At 39.5% G+C, this 15,618-nt stretch overlaps 2 protein-coding genes across 3 annotated transcripts in view; one reads left to right on the forward strand and one right to left on the reverse strand.

Annotated features, from left to right (window-relative positions):
• Positions 1-2,923, reverse strand: part of mahj (LisH and WD40 domain-containing protein mahjong) — a 58,193-nt gene extending 55,270 nt beyond the window's left edge. Inside the window, exon 1 of one of the 2 annotated variants that reach the window (XM_076206984.1) lies at positions 2,797-2,923. In XM_076206984.1, coding sequence (XP_076063099.1) covers positions 2,797-2,920 — 124 coding nt within the window. In that variant the 5' untranslated portion in view covers positions 2,921-2,923. Of the gene's footprint in view, positions 1-2,560; positions 2,604-2,796 lie in introns of those variants that run through there. The other variant, XM_076206985.1, reaches the window with a different exon arrangement.
• Positions 2,924-3,081: 158 nt separating this feature from the next.
• Samtor (S-adenosylmethionine sensor upstream of TORC1) lies at positions 3,082-12,330 on the forward strand. The gene is made up of 4 exons (XM_076206992.1): positions 3,082-3,233; positions 5,351-5,615; positions 7,971-8,082; positions 10,168-12,330. Exons 1-4 carry the CDS (start codon positions 3,146-3,148, stop codon positions 10,747-10,749), a joined length of 1,047 nt encoding a protein of 348 aa, XP_076063107.1. The 5' UTR covers positions 3,082-3,145; the 3' UTR covers positions 10,750-12,330.
• Positions 12,331-15,618: the final 3,288 nt, after the last annotated feature.

Genomic DNA, 15,618 nt, shown 5'->3' on the forward strand with positions numbered 1-15,618 from the left:
TGAGTGTGGGGTGGGATAAATGCGGGGTGTGGTGAGATGAGTGTGGGGTGGGGTAGGTGTGAGGTGGGATGAATGTGGGGTGGGGTGAGAGTGTGGGGTGGGATGAGTGTGGGTGAGATGAGAGTGGGGAGGGATGAGTGTGGGGTGGGGTGAGTGTGGGGTGGGGTGAGATGAGTGTGGGGTGAGATAAATGCGGGGTGGGGTAAGATGAGTGTGAGGTGGAATGAATGTGGGGTGGGGTGAGAATGTGGGGTGGGATGAGTGTGGGTGAGATGAGAGTGGGGAGGGATGAGTGTGGGGTGGGGTGAGTGTGGGGTGGGGTGAGTGTGGGATGGGGTGAGTGTGGGGTGGGGTGAGTGTGGGATGGGGTGAGTGTGGGGTGGGGTGGGATGAATGTGGGATGGGTGAGATGAGTGTGAGGTGGGATGAATGGGGATGGTTGGTGCTTCGATTCATTCACCCCCTTTATTAAGGGAAGGAACTTCTTGGAGTATTTATATACTACAGTATAATCCAATAAAATTAATTAACAAAAGGATATCTGCCCCTTATGTGCAACTATATAACTCACAAGCACTATAAACATTTCTATATAACAAGAGTTTTCCCCCCCTTACAAGAGAGGTAGCCAAGTCAAAAGGTATGCACCCACTCCTATCAACCACCCTTTCTTCCTTCTCATCTTAGCTCCTCATGGATGACAGGTCATCCTGTTATCCCACTCACAGCCCTGGGTCAGAAGCAATGCAATAAGACAGTTGTTTTCCTTACTATAGACATAATAATCAGGATAGAAAAGAAAAAGGGTACTAGATAAATGTCTTGCAATTATGAGAATTAGGACCAAGGAATAGATTGAATCACACTGGTTTTAGATGCTGCTGTAAGGGTCTTGTATCACATATGGTGATCTAATCTGATCTAAAAACTAACCTACCAGTGTTAGCCCTTTTATAAATTTAGCTACACAAACATTTTCAACTTTTTAGGTGACAATTATATTCAACATGAGTGTCTCTGAACAACTTTTGATAAATTATAAGAGAATCACTACAACTTCCTCCAACTTCAAATGACCTTTGGATGACAAAATCCACAAAAAAGAAATATTATCAGCACATCGTATACTGGAAAACACGACTTCCTTCAAAGTTCAAGTCAATTATAACTTTGCCACAATATACTACAAAGTAGATTTGAACTGCTTCTGTATCTATGAAAACAGCAGCTACAATCCACATCAAATGCCTGGGGGTGTACCTCAGTGAGGACTGCTCATTCCAGCGCCCTATATATGAGACAGTCAAGAAAGCCAGGATGATGGTTGGCTGGGTTCCAAGAACCTTCACTAGCAGGGACCCAGAGGAACTGCTGATTCTATGGAAAGCCCTGGTATATCTTCTGCTAGATAACTGCAGCCAGTTATGGTCACTCCACAGAAGAGGAGACATATAACAGCTAGAGGCAGTACAGAGGACTTTCACCAGGAATATATAGGGCATGAAGGACCTCAGTTACTGGGACATATTGCAAAAACTGGACCTGTACTCCCACCAAAAGAGACAGGTATCAGGTCATCTACATCTGGAAAGCCTTAGAGAGACAGGAGCCTGACCTGATAGCCCAAAACCTACAGCCCTATGTGACAGGGAGAAAGGGGTGCCAATGCATGCCATCTACAACCCCCGAGAAGATCAGAACCATGTTGGCAGCCAGCCTCCCTTATGAAGGTAGAAAAATCTTTAACTCACTCCCAAAGGTGATTAGAGGAATGTCTGGCTACATAGCAGAAAGGTTCAAAGTTGCACTAGACAGGTTCCTGACAATAGTACCCGATGAGCCCCGTGCCAAGGTATAGAGCTCAATGTAAAACCTCTAACACAATACCAGACCAACTGGCTCTGCAAGAAAGAGTAACCAGGTTGAGCAGCAACAGTGGACCACTGTGGCTGTGAAGCAGCACTTCTAGACGGAAACAAGTAATATATCTGCTAATGTTTCTGGCAGTAAGGCCAAACATCAATGCTATTTTCTATTTCATTTAATAGCTGTATCTTATGCTTCAAAAACTTGATATCAGATTCTTAGGTTATATGGTTAGGTTAGGTTAGTGTCTCAGGTTTACTTAAGGAATATATTTCTCTGCCACATGTGGGAGGGAAAGAACAAGGCTGCTCCAGTATGGTGTATTGTTTTAATGGTTTCTCTGCTATATCTTGCCCTAGTGGCTGAACCTAATGAGTTTACATTGTGACAGCAATACTCTCATCTTAAATCCAATTTTGTAACTTAGATGATAAGAATGTCATGGGCATGATGATTGATGTGGATTTCACAAAAAAATAAAAATAAATAAATAAAATCCTGCTAGTTAAACACATTCTTGTTATACACAGCTCTTCTTCTGCTATTAAAACAATCACATTCATTTATACAACTCTATTTACTTGTGTCTGAAGTTAGTTTAGACAAATATTTGTTTTTCCTTTGAAGAATCTTTACCTGGAGTTTCTACTGCAATACTACTTGCTTATACATTATGCATTTCTAGCATTGTTACCTCTGTGAGATTCTGGTTGCAACGACATAATTGTGTTATTCACATGAGTTTTGAGCACATCTTCTATATATGAACATTTGTCACTTTGTCAAAAGCATTGAAAGATTGGGCACAAGAGAGGGAAGTTTGAATGACTGCACCTTTATTAACACGTTGTACAACAAGTAATGTATACTCCCTAGTGTGGATATATTGCATATATGAACAGCTATGGGCTATTAGTAGATAAAACTAACCTTCTTTTTTGATAATTTGGCGAAAATACAGTATTTCGCTTTGCCTTCCTGTAATACCTCTCCACTCACATGCTCCCCTTGGCCATTGTTTGTGTCTTCGCAGTGTGATAATTGTTTGATACATACGGAAAATATGTATGCCCTGTTTTTAGAAGTATTGGGTTATCATAACCTTATGTGAATTTATAAACATTATAAGAAAATGAAATTATTTCTAAAATATCATACACATTTTTCTCTATTTTTCTACCACAAATATTTTTTCATTATCTACTTATTAAAGGTAGTTTGTTTTGGTTTCTGTCTAAAACTTACTGCTAATGTGAGAATTTCGAAGTTAGTTATCGGAATGACAGAACAAGAAGCGACAAGTTGTCAAAGTTTGGCCAACATTGTTAAAAGAACTCATAAGAAATTAAGGAGAAGATATAAGCAAGGTACAATATTAGAAATGTTCTAAAAGCTATAGTTTTCCATGGTAGCTTTTAGAATATTATGCCCTTGAAAAATATCCTGTTGCTGTAGTGTAGTGTATGAGGTATTAACAGCATGATTTTTATAGTCAATACTTTAGAGGCTTTGATGACATCCCTACGGTTTAGTGTCACGCAACATTTTTATTGGTGAAGAATAATCTCCACGCTGTAAAGAATACTGATCACATTTATTATATATAATAATTCCATTATTATAATTATTACGTACTCTCCTTGTTCTTGTATCGCCCCTGAAATGTGTATGCGTACATTGAACACTAGATGTATGGCTGAAGTTGATGAAGTAGATGGTAAATATGGTATTATTTAGAAGTGTACACCTATCCTATGCGATATAGCATTAGAAAATTAAATATTTAGTAAATTGTAATACATCAACATAAGATACATTTTTCTTGGCAGAAGTATAGAAAAATAACCTTAAAGCAAATGTGCTACCGAATGAAGTTGCGAGCATAGTATTGAGATGCAGTGTTGTCTGTCTAGTCTAGTCAATGTCAGTTAGATGATGGCTTTCACGTTGTGCACTGTGTGTTCTCCAACTCCAGGTAACATTAATAAACACTGTTACAAAGAGAATAGGGCTTCTTTTAAGCTAAGTAAGTAAGTATGCAACAACTCTATTCCCCGCAGTTTGATTGAGTACTTAATCAGGCTGTTAGCATCTGTGATGATGATGACAACCTGGATGATCTTTAGAATTGTAGGTACTGCATTACAAAATACAACTTAGGTTATGTAGGTTAGGTTAGAATAGATGAATTTATTGTCCTTTCTTTGCTTTGACCTTGGTATCTATCAAAACAAACATGGCATATAGTTCACCTGCTGTGACTTAGTTCATTAGTAAATTGGTTTTAGCAACTATTTTGTTATTCATTTTTGCCAAGAAAAATGTATATTATGCTGATATATTATAATTTACCAAATTAATGATTGATTTTTGTTGCTGTATTGTGTAGGAGTGCATTTCTAAAAATTTACCGTAAATATTTTCAGTAAATAAAGATGAGAACTGATGTCACATTTAGCTGTTATGCCAAAGAATTTGTCACATTGGAGCAGCATTCTTTCACCCCTCCTACATGTGGAAGTGTTTGGACATGCGAGTTTTATTTTGAAAACATTTTTCCTACATTTTTTCTTAATTGAATCTGATGTTTATTTCTATTGGAAACTGCTGGTTTTGTATCTAACACCCCACTCATCTATTCCAGCAGTCTGAGGGACCACAGTGGGAAATGGGGGTTTTGAGTGGAGGAAAAATAATGAGTGATTATCAATAGAAACATATGACAGAATTATTGAAATTGACAACAAAATAGTTGGAAAAATATGTTTTCATACTTAAACCAAGCCTAATTAGTTCTAATGTAACCTAACTTAACCAAACTTAACTGAACGAAACCTAACTTAACCTAAGCTATCCTAATATAACCTGAGCTAGCATGGGGTGGATGTTATTTGGCTGGGCCCCCCTCCCTGATCTCCCATTGATGTGTATATTGCCTTTGCATTTTCTGGCATTGAAGTTTATTCACTCTTGGTTCCAGGTATATTCATACATAAATATACCACAAAGCCTTTTTCTCCTTATAAAGGAGATGGCTTAGTCAAAGCATACATCTACCCTACACCCATCTTATGATCATCCAAAAACTTGGTCAGTCTCTCCCATCTTAGCCTGTCATGAAACTGTCCCCTACCTTTCTGCTCAGGTCAGAGATGATGCAGTAAGACACTGGTATATCTAAATGTTTTTACAACAATGTACAGTAATCTTCTCTCGTGCTTCTTTGTGTTGTTTGCAAACATGTCAATGCAGCTTGTGGTACATTCCATTGTCATGTGTGTTTACTGTTAGGCCAAAGAGTTTAGAGTTTTTGTCCAATGGGAAAGGTTGACCTATTGATTTGTCCAATGGTTGTTTCTTAGATTAATGGAAGTCAAGGATAAATAGTATCATTTTATTATAGGAAAATATTAAGACAGGGGTTGATCTATTGTTTAACAGGATCACAGAAAATCATTGTATCTTAAACTCGTCTCTCCTGCAGGTGAAAATGAAGACAAAATATGGGATGAGCACCTTCAAATCCAAGAAGACTTGCAGCAGTATGCAGACGCCATGAAAGAGTTGGCAACTAATCATTGGTCCAAGAACCCATCCAATATTTCCAGGGTGGAGTGGGTGTATCAGAGTGTCATGGATTACTTCTGCGCTGGTGTTATGCATCGTAATCAGGCCAAAGAAAAAAGAAAACGAAAACATTTTGAAGAGACTGAAGAGGATGAGCAGGATTCAGATTCAGTTGGCAGCAGGTAAAGAAAGTAATGTTTCATGAATGTGCAGTAGAAATACTTTATTAAGATTGGCAGTTTGTAATTTATGCCCTTTATTCTGCTTTGGAGTTTTCTCTGAACTTTTTAGTCACAAAACAAAGTGACAAGGCATGGTAGGACATCCTCCATTTCATTCCCATCACATCCATTCCTTTCCTGCTTAAACCATGTGAGAATTGTACCATCTTGGTTTTGTATACATGGGTACTTGCATAGGTACTTATAAAAATGCAAAAACAACCCCAAAAGATGAGAATAAAGTGAAAAAAGTATAGCTTCCCAAGCATAGCAATAGAAGAATGCAATAGCCTTTTAAAGAGACTAAGTATGCCTTGTCTAAGCAGCATCAAGAAAAAACTGATGAACTTGAAAGCTAGCAATACATAAACAACCTTGATTACTTGACACACACTGGTGAATCAAAACAGGTATATTTGTATGGCACTGGCTGAATGGGTTAATGTTGCCATGTGTAGCAAAGGTTGGGAATGGAGGCAGTTTGAACCCTGCTTTGCAAGTGTGCTTGTAGTAAGGGCATAGTACATTAAACGCCCTGCTTCAAGAAATAATCTGTTAAGAGTGCATTATCCTAGCCTCCTATGAGAGGGGGAGCTTGTGATGTTAAACCAGATCAAAATATATCATTCAATCAGTCTGTTGCTCCAGGTCTCTCTTGTAGGAGATCTGCTCCCAGGTAAGTGGCTACTGCCACTGGGTAGGCACATAGATCACTCGGGGAAGAAATACCTTGTTGTCATCTAGGGATTGTTAGTGTAGGACATTGTAGGATGAGGTCTTCAGTGTGGTGGTTGCATCTATGGTGTTTTGATTCTGTGTCTAGGCCTAGTCTATGTTTATAATGTATTGCACCCTGGGGGAGCTCCATTGTATAGTCTTTTTTCCAGAAATTGGATTGTTTTGGGTTACTCTGCACTGCTTCCTTGCTAAGAATGTAGTCATTTCATGTGATTATGAATATCTGTCTCTATGATCTGTTTTTGATAGTATGTGTCTGGGAACTTCATCAAATGCCTTGTTTGTGTAAATAGGTACCAAGTGGTCTTTCCTATTGAATCCCTCCAGCACCTGTTGGGAGATAGTTGTTATCTGCTGGTAGAATGGTCCTCTGAGTCCATATTGGTTATGGAGGTGGGTAGTTTTGGTGTGTTTATGCCTGCTACTAATTTTACCATCAACTTGTTTATGGTGGATAGTAGTGAGGTTGATCTACATGATGGAGGATTTTCAGGTGTTTTTTTATGTAGGTATCATGTGAGCTCTTATCCAGATAGCTGGAATTTTATTGAGCAACCAGGAGTAATTGAAAATATCAGTTAAGGCTTTTATAGCTGTTTGGGCAAGGTGTTTTAGGTGGATGTTTGAGATCTTGTCTTGGCCTTCAGCACAGGAGTTTTTATATTTCTTTATTGTCCCTTCTGCATCCTTGTTGGTTACATGTGTCTATTTTCTCTCTCTCTATCTATCTATCTCTCTCTCTCTCTCTCTCTCTCTCTCTCTCTCTCTCTCTCTCTCTCTCTCTCTCTTCCTATCTCTCTCTCTCTTCCTCTCTCTCTCTCTTCCTCTCTCTCTCTCTCTCTCTCTCTCTCTCTCTCTCTCTCTCTCTCTCTCTCTCTCTCTCTCTCTCTCTCTCTCTCTCTCTCTCTCTCTCTCTCTCTCTCTCTCTCTCTCTCTCTTCCTCTCTCTCTCTCTCTCTTCCTCTCTCTCTCTCTCTCTTCCTCTCTCTCTCTCTTTCTCTCTCTCTCTCTCTTCCTCTCTCTCTCTCTCTTCCTCTCTCTCTCCCTCATCCTCTCTCTCTCTCCCTCTCCCTCTCTCCCTCTTTCCCTCATCCTATCTCTTTTCCGCTCCCTCTCCTTCTCCCAATCCCTCTTCCTCTCTCTCTCTCTCTCTCTCTCTCTCTCTCTCTCTCTCTCTCTCTCTCCCTCTCTCTCTCTCTCCCCCCCCCTCTCTCTTATTTTGTGGGTTTGAAACTTGTTTTATTTGTTATTGTTACATTGCATTTTGGTGATGGTATCTTCCCTTTGGTTGCTTAGTCCCATACCCAGTCCATGCAAGTGTTGAAAAGTGTTTGGGGTGAAGATGCACCCTTTCCTCACTCTTGAATCAACAAAGGCAATCACTGTCTACCCTCATTGCAGAACAGATAATACTGGTTTTGAAAAAAAAGTAATATTAATAGATAAATGTATTTCAAAAGGTCCTTTCCCCATTGCAAGGGCATGCACTCACCCTTCACCCATCCATTACCCTTTTGTCATCTCTTTTATTGTAACTCCTTAGAATTATGTAGTTTATAGAAGGACTTTTTTCTTGCAGATATATTGAGGGCCAGAAATTGAAGATACTTGATGTAGGGAGCTGTTACAATCCATTTGCAGAATTTGAAGAGTTTGATGTAATGGCTATTGATATATGCCCAGCCATTAAGGTGAGAAGTGTATAATTTCCGTAATCCTGGTACAATAGAACCCTAACTATGGCATTCTAGGGCCCAGTCACCCCAAGCTTACAACTTGTTTCTGACCATTGGCGACCAGGTGGTTGCCGACCAGTTGCAAGTAGTCTTTGGAAGTTGCTGGTAGTCAGTAATAAGATAGATGAATAGATAGGTCGACAGATAGATATATTACAACACACACTGAATAGTCCCCATTACATAGATTTTAATTTTATCAACCACATTAACTTTTTCCATTTCAATTCCTTGCATAGGTTTTGTGTTGCCAATTGCTTGATTTTTGGTTGAAGGTGGTTGGAAACAGGTTGTAAGTTTGGAGTGACTGGGGCTTTAGGTAATCATTAGTGTTGGGTACTGGATTTTCTGTTTGAGGAGTGGTGGTAATGATTGTTACCATTAATTTTACTGACTGTAAACCAGCAGCCCCACAGTGGCTGGCATTAGTCCTCAGGCCCTCCCACTGATCTCTATGTGAAGAAATCTTAGACTGTCATCTGTGCTGTATAAATGTGAAACAGTTTCTCTATCACCAGCTCATAGTAGTAGTAGGAGGAGGGGAACTTTCACAGATTGTCAGCTCTCCTCATGATAAAAGGTGGAGGAAATACAATTGAAAAGTTATTTGAGAAAGTATTTATCCCAATGACTTCCTCATTAAGCAACCCTTCTTATCTGTTCAAAATGAATTATGAATCAAAGGTGAACATTTTCTTGGGCTGTGTCATTCCTTTATCCATTCACAATTTTAATTCATTCACTCGTCATTTGTTCTTACATACATATACCAAAGGCTTTTTCCCCCTTACAAGGGAGGTAGCCAAAAAGAAAAAGGCCTAAAAACTATTCCCACCCATTCCATCCCTCATACACTCCACTCCCCTCCACCCTCCCTCTTATCTTGGCACCTCCTGCATGGTGCCAAGATAAGAGGGAGGGTGGAGGGGAGTGGAGTGTATTAGGGATGGAATGGTTGGGAATGGTTTTTATGCCTTTCTTTTTGGCTACCTCTTGTAAGGGGGAAAAAGCCTTTGGCATATGTATGTAAGAACAACAGATGAGTGAATGAATTAAAATTGTGAATGGATAAAGGAATGATTTGTTCTTACTCTTCCCAATTTGATAGACATTCCACAATCATCCAAAGAAGAAATAAATAGGTGTGTATGTTGGGTGGGGGAGGGGCAGTGATGGGTGCCAGCACCTGGTGATCCTGCAAAACTGCTCATTTTCAAGGTTCGTCAACCCCCTTACGTCCGTGATGTGCAGCTTTGAGAGGCTGACATTTGGTCTTTAGACTGAGCTTTTAATGTAAAATTCCCCATATAACTTATGCTCATGAGCATAAGCATATCTCCATTGATTTATGACAGGAAACAAGTTGAGAAAACTGTGACTATTCTTGTGAATGGGATTCCTGATTTTAGATAAATATAAGATAAATAGAATACAGAAGGTGGCAGCTAAGATGATCCCAAACCTGAACGATGACATATGAGGAGAGACAAAAGGGACTTACCACATTGGAAAAACAGATTTGATATGATAATGATATATAATAAAAAGGAAAGGGAAAATTAGCAAAGAACATGCTGGTACGGAATGAAAAATCAACAAGAGCTCATAGTAAAAATATCAAGAAAAAGATTGCTTAAGCTTAAAACATGTTTGAAAGTGCTGCTTTCCACATAGCTGCATGAATTTCTGGAACAAGTTAGATAGGAATATAATTCAGGTCAACAGTATAAATGAATTTAAGGCATAGAGTTGGATTCCTGTGAGCACAGCTCTAGCCCTGTATATTATAACCAAGTAAATGCAAAATTGAATGGCGGCAGGATTGTGAACCATATTGCTTGAGGATAAGTTTCAGTTACCTCAGAAAAACATTTCTTTATTGGAAGCATGTTAACTATTAAGGGTGAAATATATAGTAGCTGTGCTGTATTATATAAACAATTAAAAGAAATTACATCAACAAGAATGTTTACATATAACAGACAGGATTGAACTTGAATTTTATTTCAATTCATTGATATCAGAATTTTGCTGTTGCAGAGTGTGAAGAAGTCTGATTTCCTGAAGTTGGTAGTGCATTCGGAGGACTGTAACTGTTGCTTGACAACTTCATCTATTGAAATTCAAAACATTGATTCCCTTCCCACTCGCAGTTTTGATGTTGTTGTGTTTTCCTTGCTTCTTGAATATTTACCATCACCGGTTCAGAGACAACGATGTTGTGCCAAAGCTTATGAATTGCTCAGACCCAATGGAATTCTCTGCATTGTAACACCAGACAGTAAACATCAGAATGCCAATGTGCACTTGTACAAATTATGGATGATTACTCTAGAATATTTAGGCTTTACAAGAACTAAGTATGAAAAATTAAAGCATTTACATGGTATGATATTTCGTAAAGCTTTATACCCAAATTTGTGGGTTATGGATGCAGACAGACAACTAGAGATAATTAAAAAAACTAATGTCAAAGATAAGTTTGATGGAATTGACTATGATAAAATATCAGAAGTATTATATATTCCACAGGATTTTCAAGATGCAAGTGATAATGAGGAAGAAGAAAAGAAAGACTTGAAAATAGAAGAAGAGACTAATAGAGAATCAGGAGGGAATTGAAAACTTTATGTGCAGTGAACAAGGGCAGGTAGTAGCACACACAGACTCACAATCACTCCTTCATACAATGCCTGAGGGGATTAAAAAGTGTAATGAGAAATAGGCATTTGGGAATGGATGCTAAGAGGAGGTATGAAGGAGTGATTGTGCCGACAGCACTGTATGGAGCAAAAACATAGAACACAAGAGAAGAGTTTAAATGTGTTTGAGATGAAATGCCTGAGAAGTATGGTAGGGGTTACTATGCTAGATAGAGTGAGAAACAAGGAAGTGAAGAGGAGAGTGGGGGTTAACAAGGAGTTGAGAGATAGGATTGGTGAAAGAGTATTGGGATGGTTTAGACACATGAAAAGAATGAGTGAAGAAAGATTAGTAAAAGAAGTGTGGAAAGCAGAGGTGGATGAAGTGAACATGAGGGGACAACCAAAGATGAGATGGATGGGGTAAAAGGGGTGTTGGGAAAGAGGGGGATGTCTGTTAAGGAAGGAAGAAAACAGAAGATATGGGTGAGTGGAGAATGGTTGTGTATGGATGATGCTGTGTTGCATGGGATGGGGGGTAGGGAGTGTGTGAATGATATTCTGATTCAACCCAAAAGGATTTCTCCCTGTCCTCTTTTTCTGCATGAGAGGATGGAGAGGGTGGGAGGGTTGCCAATTAAATGAAGCTGCCTCGTTGCGGATGTGCTGTGTCTTGGTACATTGCTTCTGACCCAGGGCAATGTGCAAGATGCAGGGATGACCCATCATCCAGGAGGAGCCAAGAAAAGAGGGAGGGGTGGTGAATGGGAGCGGAGTATATGGGGATGAAATGGTTGGTAGTGGATTTATGTCTGACTTTGGCTACCTCCCATGTAAGGGGAAAAAAGCCCTTGGTATGTGTATTTACCTAGTTGTATTTTGCGGGAGAAGATCTATGCTTGTAGTGACCCGTAGTTGTATCTTTCCGCATCCAGTTCTTTCTTAAAATCATGTATAGTTTTAGCACTCGCTGTTTTCTCTTTCAATTTATTCCATGTATCTATTACTCTGTGTGGAAAACTGTTCTTTTTCACATCTCCTCTGTAACTGTCCTTAAGTTTCTTCTTGTGTCCTCTTGTGTTTCTTCTGTCCCATTTAAGTAGATCATCCCTATCAAGGATTTTCATCCCTTTCATAATTCTGTAGGTGGTTAACAAATCACCTCTTTCTCTTCTTTGCTCCAGAGTTAGTAAGTTTAATTTGTCCAATCTTTGTTCGTATGTCAACTTGCTAAGTGTTGGTGCCATCTTCGTCAATGCTCTTTGAATTCTTTCAAGTTTCTATGTGTTTTTTATTGTACTGGGTGTCCATAGTGATGCTGCATATTCTAATTTTGGTCTTATCAGTGTAACTAGTATTCTCTTTACCATTTCCTCATCCATGTAGTCAAAGGCCACTTTCATTGATCTTATTAAATTGTAGGTTTCTCCAACTATTTTGTTTACATGTTTGTCTGGTGTCATGTTGTTTGAGATAATTACTCCTAGGTCTCTAAGTTTACTTTTGTAACTTTGTTCCAATATGTGTGTGTGTGTGTGTGTGTATGTATATATATATATATATATATATATATATATATATATATATATATATATATATATATATATATATATATATATATATATAATGTGTGTGTGTGTGTTTATAAAAAAGAAATGTCAATGTAATATTTGGAGACCTTAATGCTAGGGTAGGAAATGAACCAATAGACGGAGTGGTTGGAAAGTGTGGACTTCCAGGAAAAGTTGTAGCGGAGAGTTGATGGAGATATGTCTAGAGAGTCAATCATAGCAAATACAGTATTTAGGAAGAGAGTCAAGCATAAGTACATGGGAGAGGGTGGTGGATGGAAGGGTGATAGGTAGAGCATTAATGGACTATATAGTGGTAACCAGGTAGGAAGAATTAAGGATGTACATGTTCTAAGGGGAGTGAGTGGGGGAATATCAGATCATTTTTTTGGTGGAAGGTAAGTTGAGAAAGAGGAAAAGGACAAGGTAGGGAGGAGAAAGAAAAGGAGAAGGACTAAAGGCTGAGAGAGGAGTGGAAGTGAAGGATAGAGTAAAATTAGAAGTGGAGGAGGAATGAGGGATGGTTCAAGGAGGGAGTCACAAGGTGTGCAAAGATGGTGTGTGGAACAAGGACAGGAGGAAATGGAAGGAAGAGTAGTGAGTGGTGGGATGAGGAAGCAAAGAAGGTTGTAGAAGAGAAGAATCAATCTTTCACCGATTGGTTACAAAATAGGAGAGGATCATGTGAAAGGTACAAAGAAAAGAGAAGTAAAGTATAAGGAGGCAAAGAGGAGAGCAGATGTGAAATGGGGTAAGAGTATGAAATTTTTTTGAAAGTAATAAAAAGAAGTTTGGGAAAGAATTTAAGAGACAAAAAGGAAGTTAATCAAGTAGAGCAGAAAAGGCAAAGGGTGCAAATGGAGAGATGTTAACGGAAGAGAAGGCAGTAAGAGGAAGATGGACAGAGTATTTTAGTGTGTTCCTAAATATGAAGGAGGATAGGGAGGGAAAGGTAGTTGCAGTGGGAAATGCTAAGAAAATGAGTGATGAGTAAAGAAAGTGGAGGAGAAATAGGGAAAGATGAGGTGAAGGGAGTTGTTAAGATGATGAGAGTAGGTAGATCACCTGGGTTGGGTGGGTGTCATGCAGAGTGTCTAAAAATAAGTAGGTACAATGATGGACTGGCTGGTGAGGTTATTTATTGTCAGTTTAAGTGAGGGTAGAGTGCTGGAGGAGTGCCTGTATAGTTCCACTTTACAAGGTAAAAGGGTACAAGTGTTAGTAATAGTTTCAGAGATTAGTTTAGGCGTAGTTGGGAAGGCTTATGGGAGGGTCTTGATTGAGAGGAACAGAGGGAGTAATTTTTGAGGAACAATGTGGGTTTAGGACAGGTAGGGGCTGCATGGATCAGATTTTTGTGGTAAGACAGATACGTGAGAAAGTTTTAGAAGAAGGATGTTTTTTGGGCCTTTATGGATTTGGAAAAGGCATATGACAGGGTTGAATGGAAGGCAGTGTGGGAGGTATTGCAGATATATGTATAGGAGGAAAGCTTTTAAGAGCAGTCAAGTGTTTTTACGAGAGTAGTAGAGCTTGTGTTAGAATCAGAAATAGAGAGAGTGGTTTGAGGTAAAGGTGGGACTTTGTGAGGGATGTGTTATGTCACCTTGGCTGTTCAATTTATACATGGATGGGGTGATGTGAGAGGTAAATGCAAGGGTAATGGGATGGTGATTGGAGATGGTTAAAGAAAATGGAGAAAAGTGGGAGATAAGCCAGCTGTTGTTTGCTGATTACACTGTGCTTGTGGCAGGATCAGAGGAGGGATTGAGGAAGTTAGTGTCAGAGTTTGGGAAGGTGTGCAGAAAAAGGAAATTGAAGATAAATGTGGGTAAAAGTAAGGTGATGAGATGTACAAGGGGAGAAAGTGGCAGCAGACTGGAAGTGAGTATTAAGGGAGAGAGACTGGAGGAAATGGATAGTTTTAGATACTTGGGTGCGAATGTGGCGGGAAAGGGAGGAGTGGAGGTGGAGGTAGAATTAAAAAGTGTAATAAGAAATAGACATTTGGGAATGGGTGCTAAGAGGAGATTGTATGAAGGAGTGATTGTGCTGACAGCACTGTATGGGGCAGAAACATGGAACATAAGAGGAGTTTGAATGTGTTTGAGATGAGGTGCCTGAGAAATATGATATGGGTTACTAGGCTGGATAGAGTGAGAAACGAGGTGAGGAGAATAGGGGTGGAAAGGGAGTTGAGAGATAAGGTTGATAAAAGAGTATTGGGATGGTTTAGACACATGGGAAGAATGAGTGAAGAAAGATTGATAAAAGAGGTGTGGAAGGAGTGAACATGAGGGGGTGACCAAGGATGAGAAGGATGGATGGGATAAAAGGGGTATTGGGAAAGAGGGGAATGTCTGTTGAGGAAGGATGGGAGAGGACAGAAGATAGGGGTGAGTGGAGAATGGTTGTGTATGAATGATGCTGTGATGTATGAGGGGGAGTGGATTGGGGGATGAGGGAGTATGTGTGAAAAATAAATTGACACAGCCCAAAGGGATTTCTCTCAGTCTTCTCCATTTCTGCATGAGGGGACGGACAGGGCTCATTGATTTAATGAAGCAGCCTTACTGTGGATGTGCTGTGTCTTGTGACACTGCTTCTGACCCAGGGCAATGGGGGAGATGCAGGGATGAACTGTCATCCAGGAGGAGCCAAGATAAGAGGGAGGGAGGAGGGTGAATGGGAGTGGAGTTTGTGGGGATGGAATGGGTGGGAGTGTATTTTATGCCTTTGTTTTTTGATGACCTCCCTTGTAAGGGGGAAAAAGCCTTTTGTATATGTATGTATAAAAATGCCTTTTTTTTTAATAGGATGTCCATAGTGATAGTGGGAGTAGTATTATGTTTTAACTCATTGTGTGGCTTTTTCTTAGTGAAATACTTTTTGGAAGATGAGGTTGTTAGTCTTTGACACATCTTTTTCCTTCTAATATATCTTTTGCAACACTCAGGGAGCTTATGAGCACTATTCCAATTGACCCCAACCTCAGGCAGAATGACTTGTCTGCAAGGAATTCTTTGAGCATTTTGCTAGTTTTTATATGCTGGTACTGATATAATAGGCACAATTTTTTTTCTTCAAAAAGTGTCTTGGAAAATCATCCTACACCTAATATGCTCAAGGTTAGGCTTTGAGTATTGTTGAACTGCTGGCAAGTGGTGGTTTCAGTGCTGTGGTGGTGATGATGATATGGTTTAAAGTCACAAACTCCCCCCTATTGGAAGGCTAGGATGGTGCCCCTCACAGTGTGGAGTTTAATGAACCATGCCCTT

The sequence above is a fragment of the Oratosquilla oratoria genome, chromosome 23, assembly GCF_046742065.1.
Source record: "Oratosquilla oratoria isolate Oo_2021 chromosome 23, ASM4674206v1, whole genome shotgun sequence".
Taxonomy (NCBI): domain Eukaryota; kingdom Metazoa; phylum Arthropoda; class Malacostraca; order Stomatopoda; family Squillidae; genus Oratosquilla; species Oratosquilla oratoria.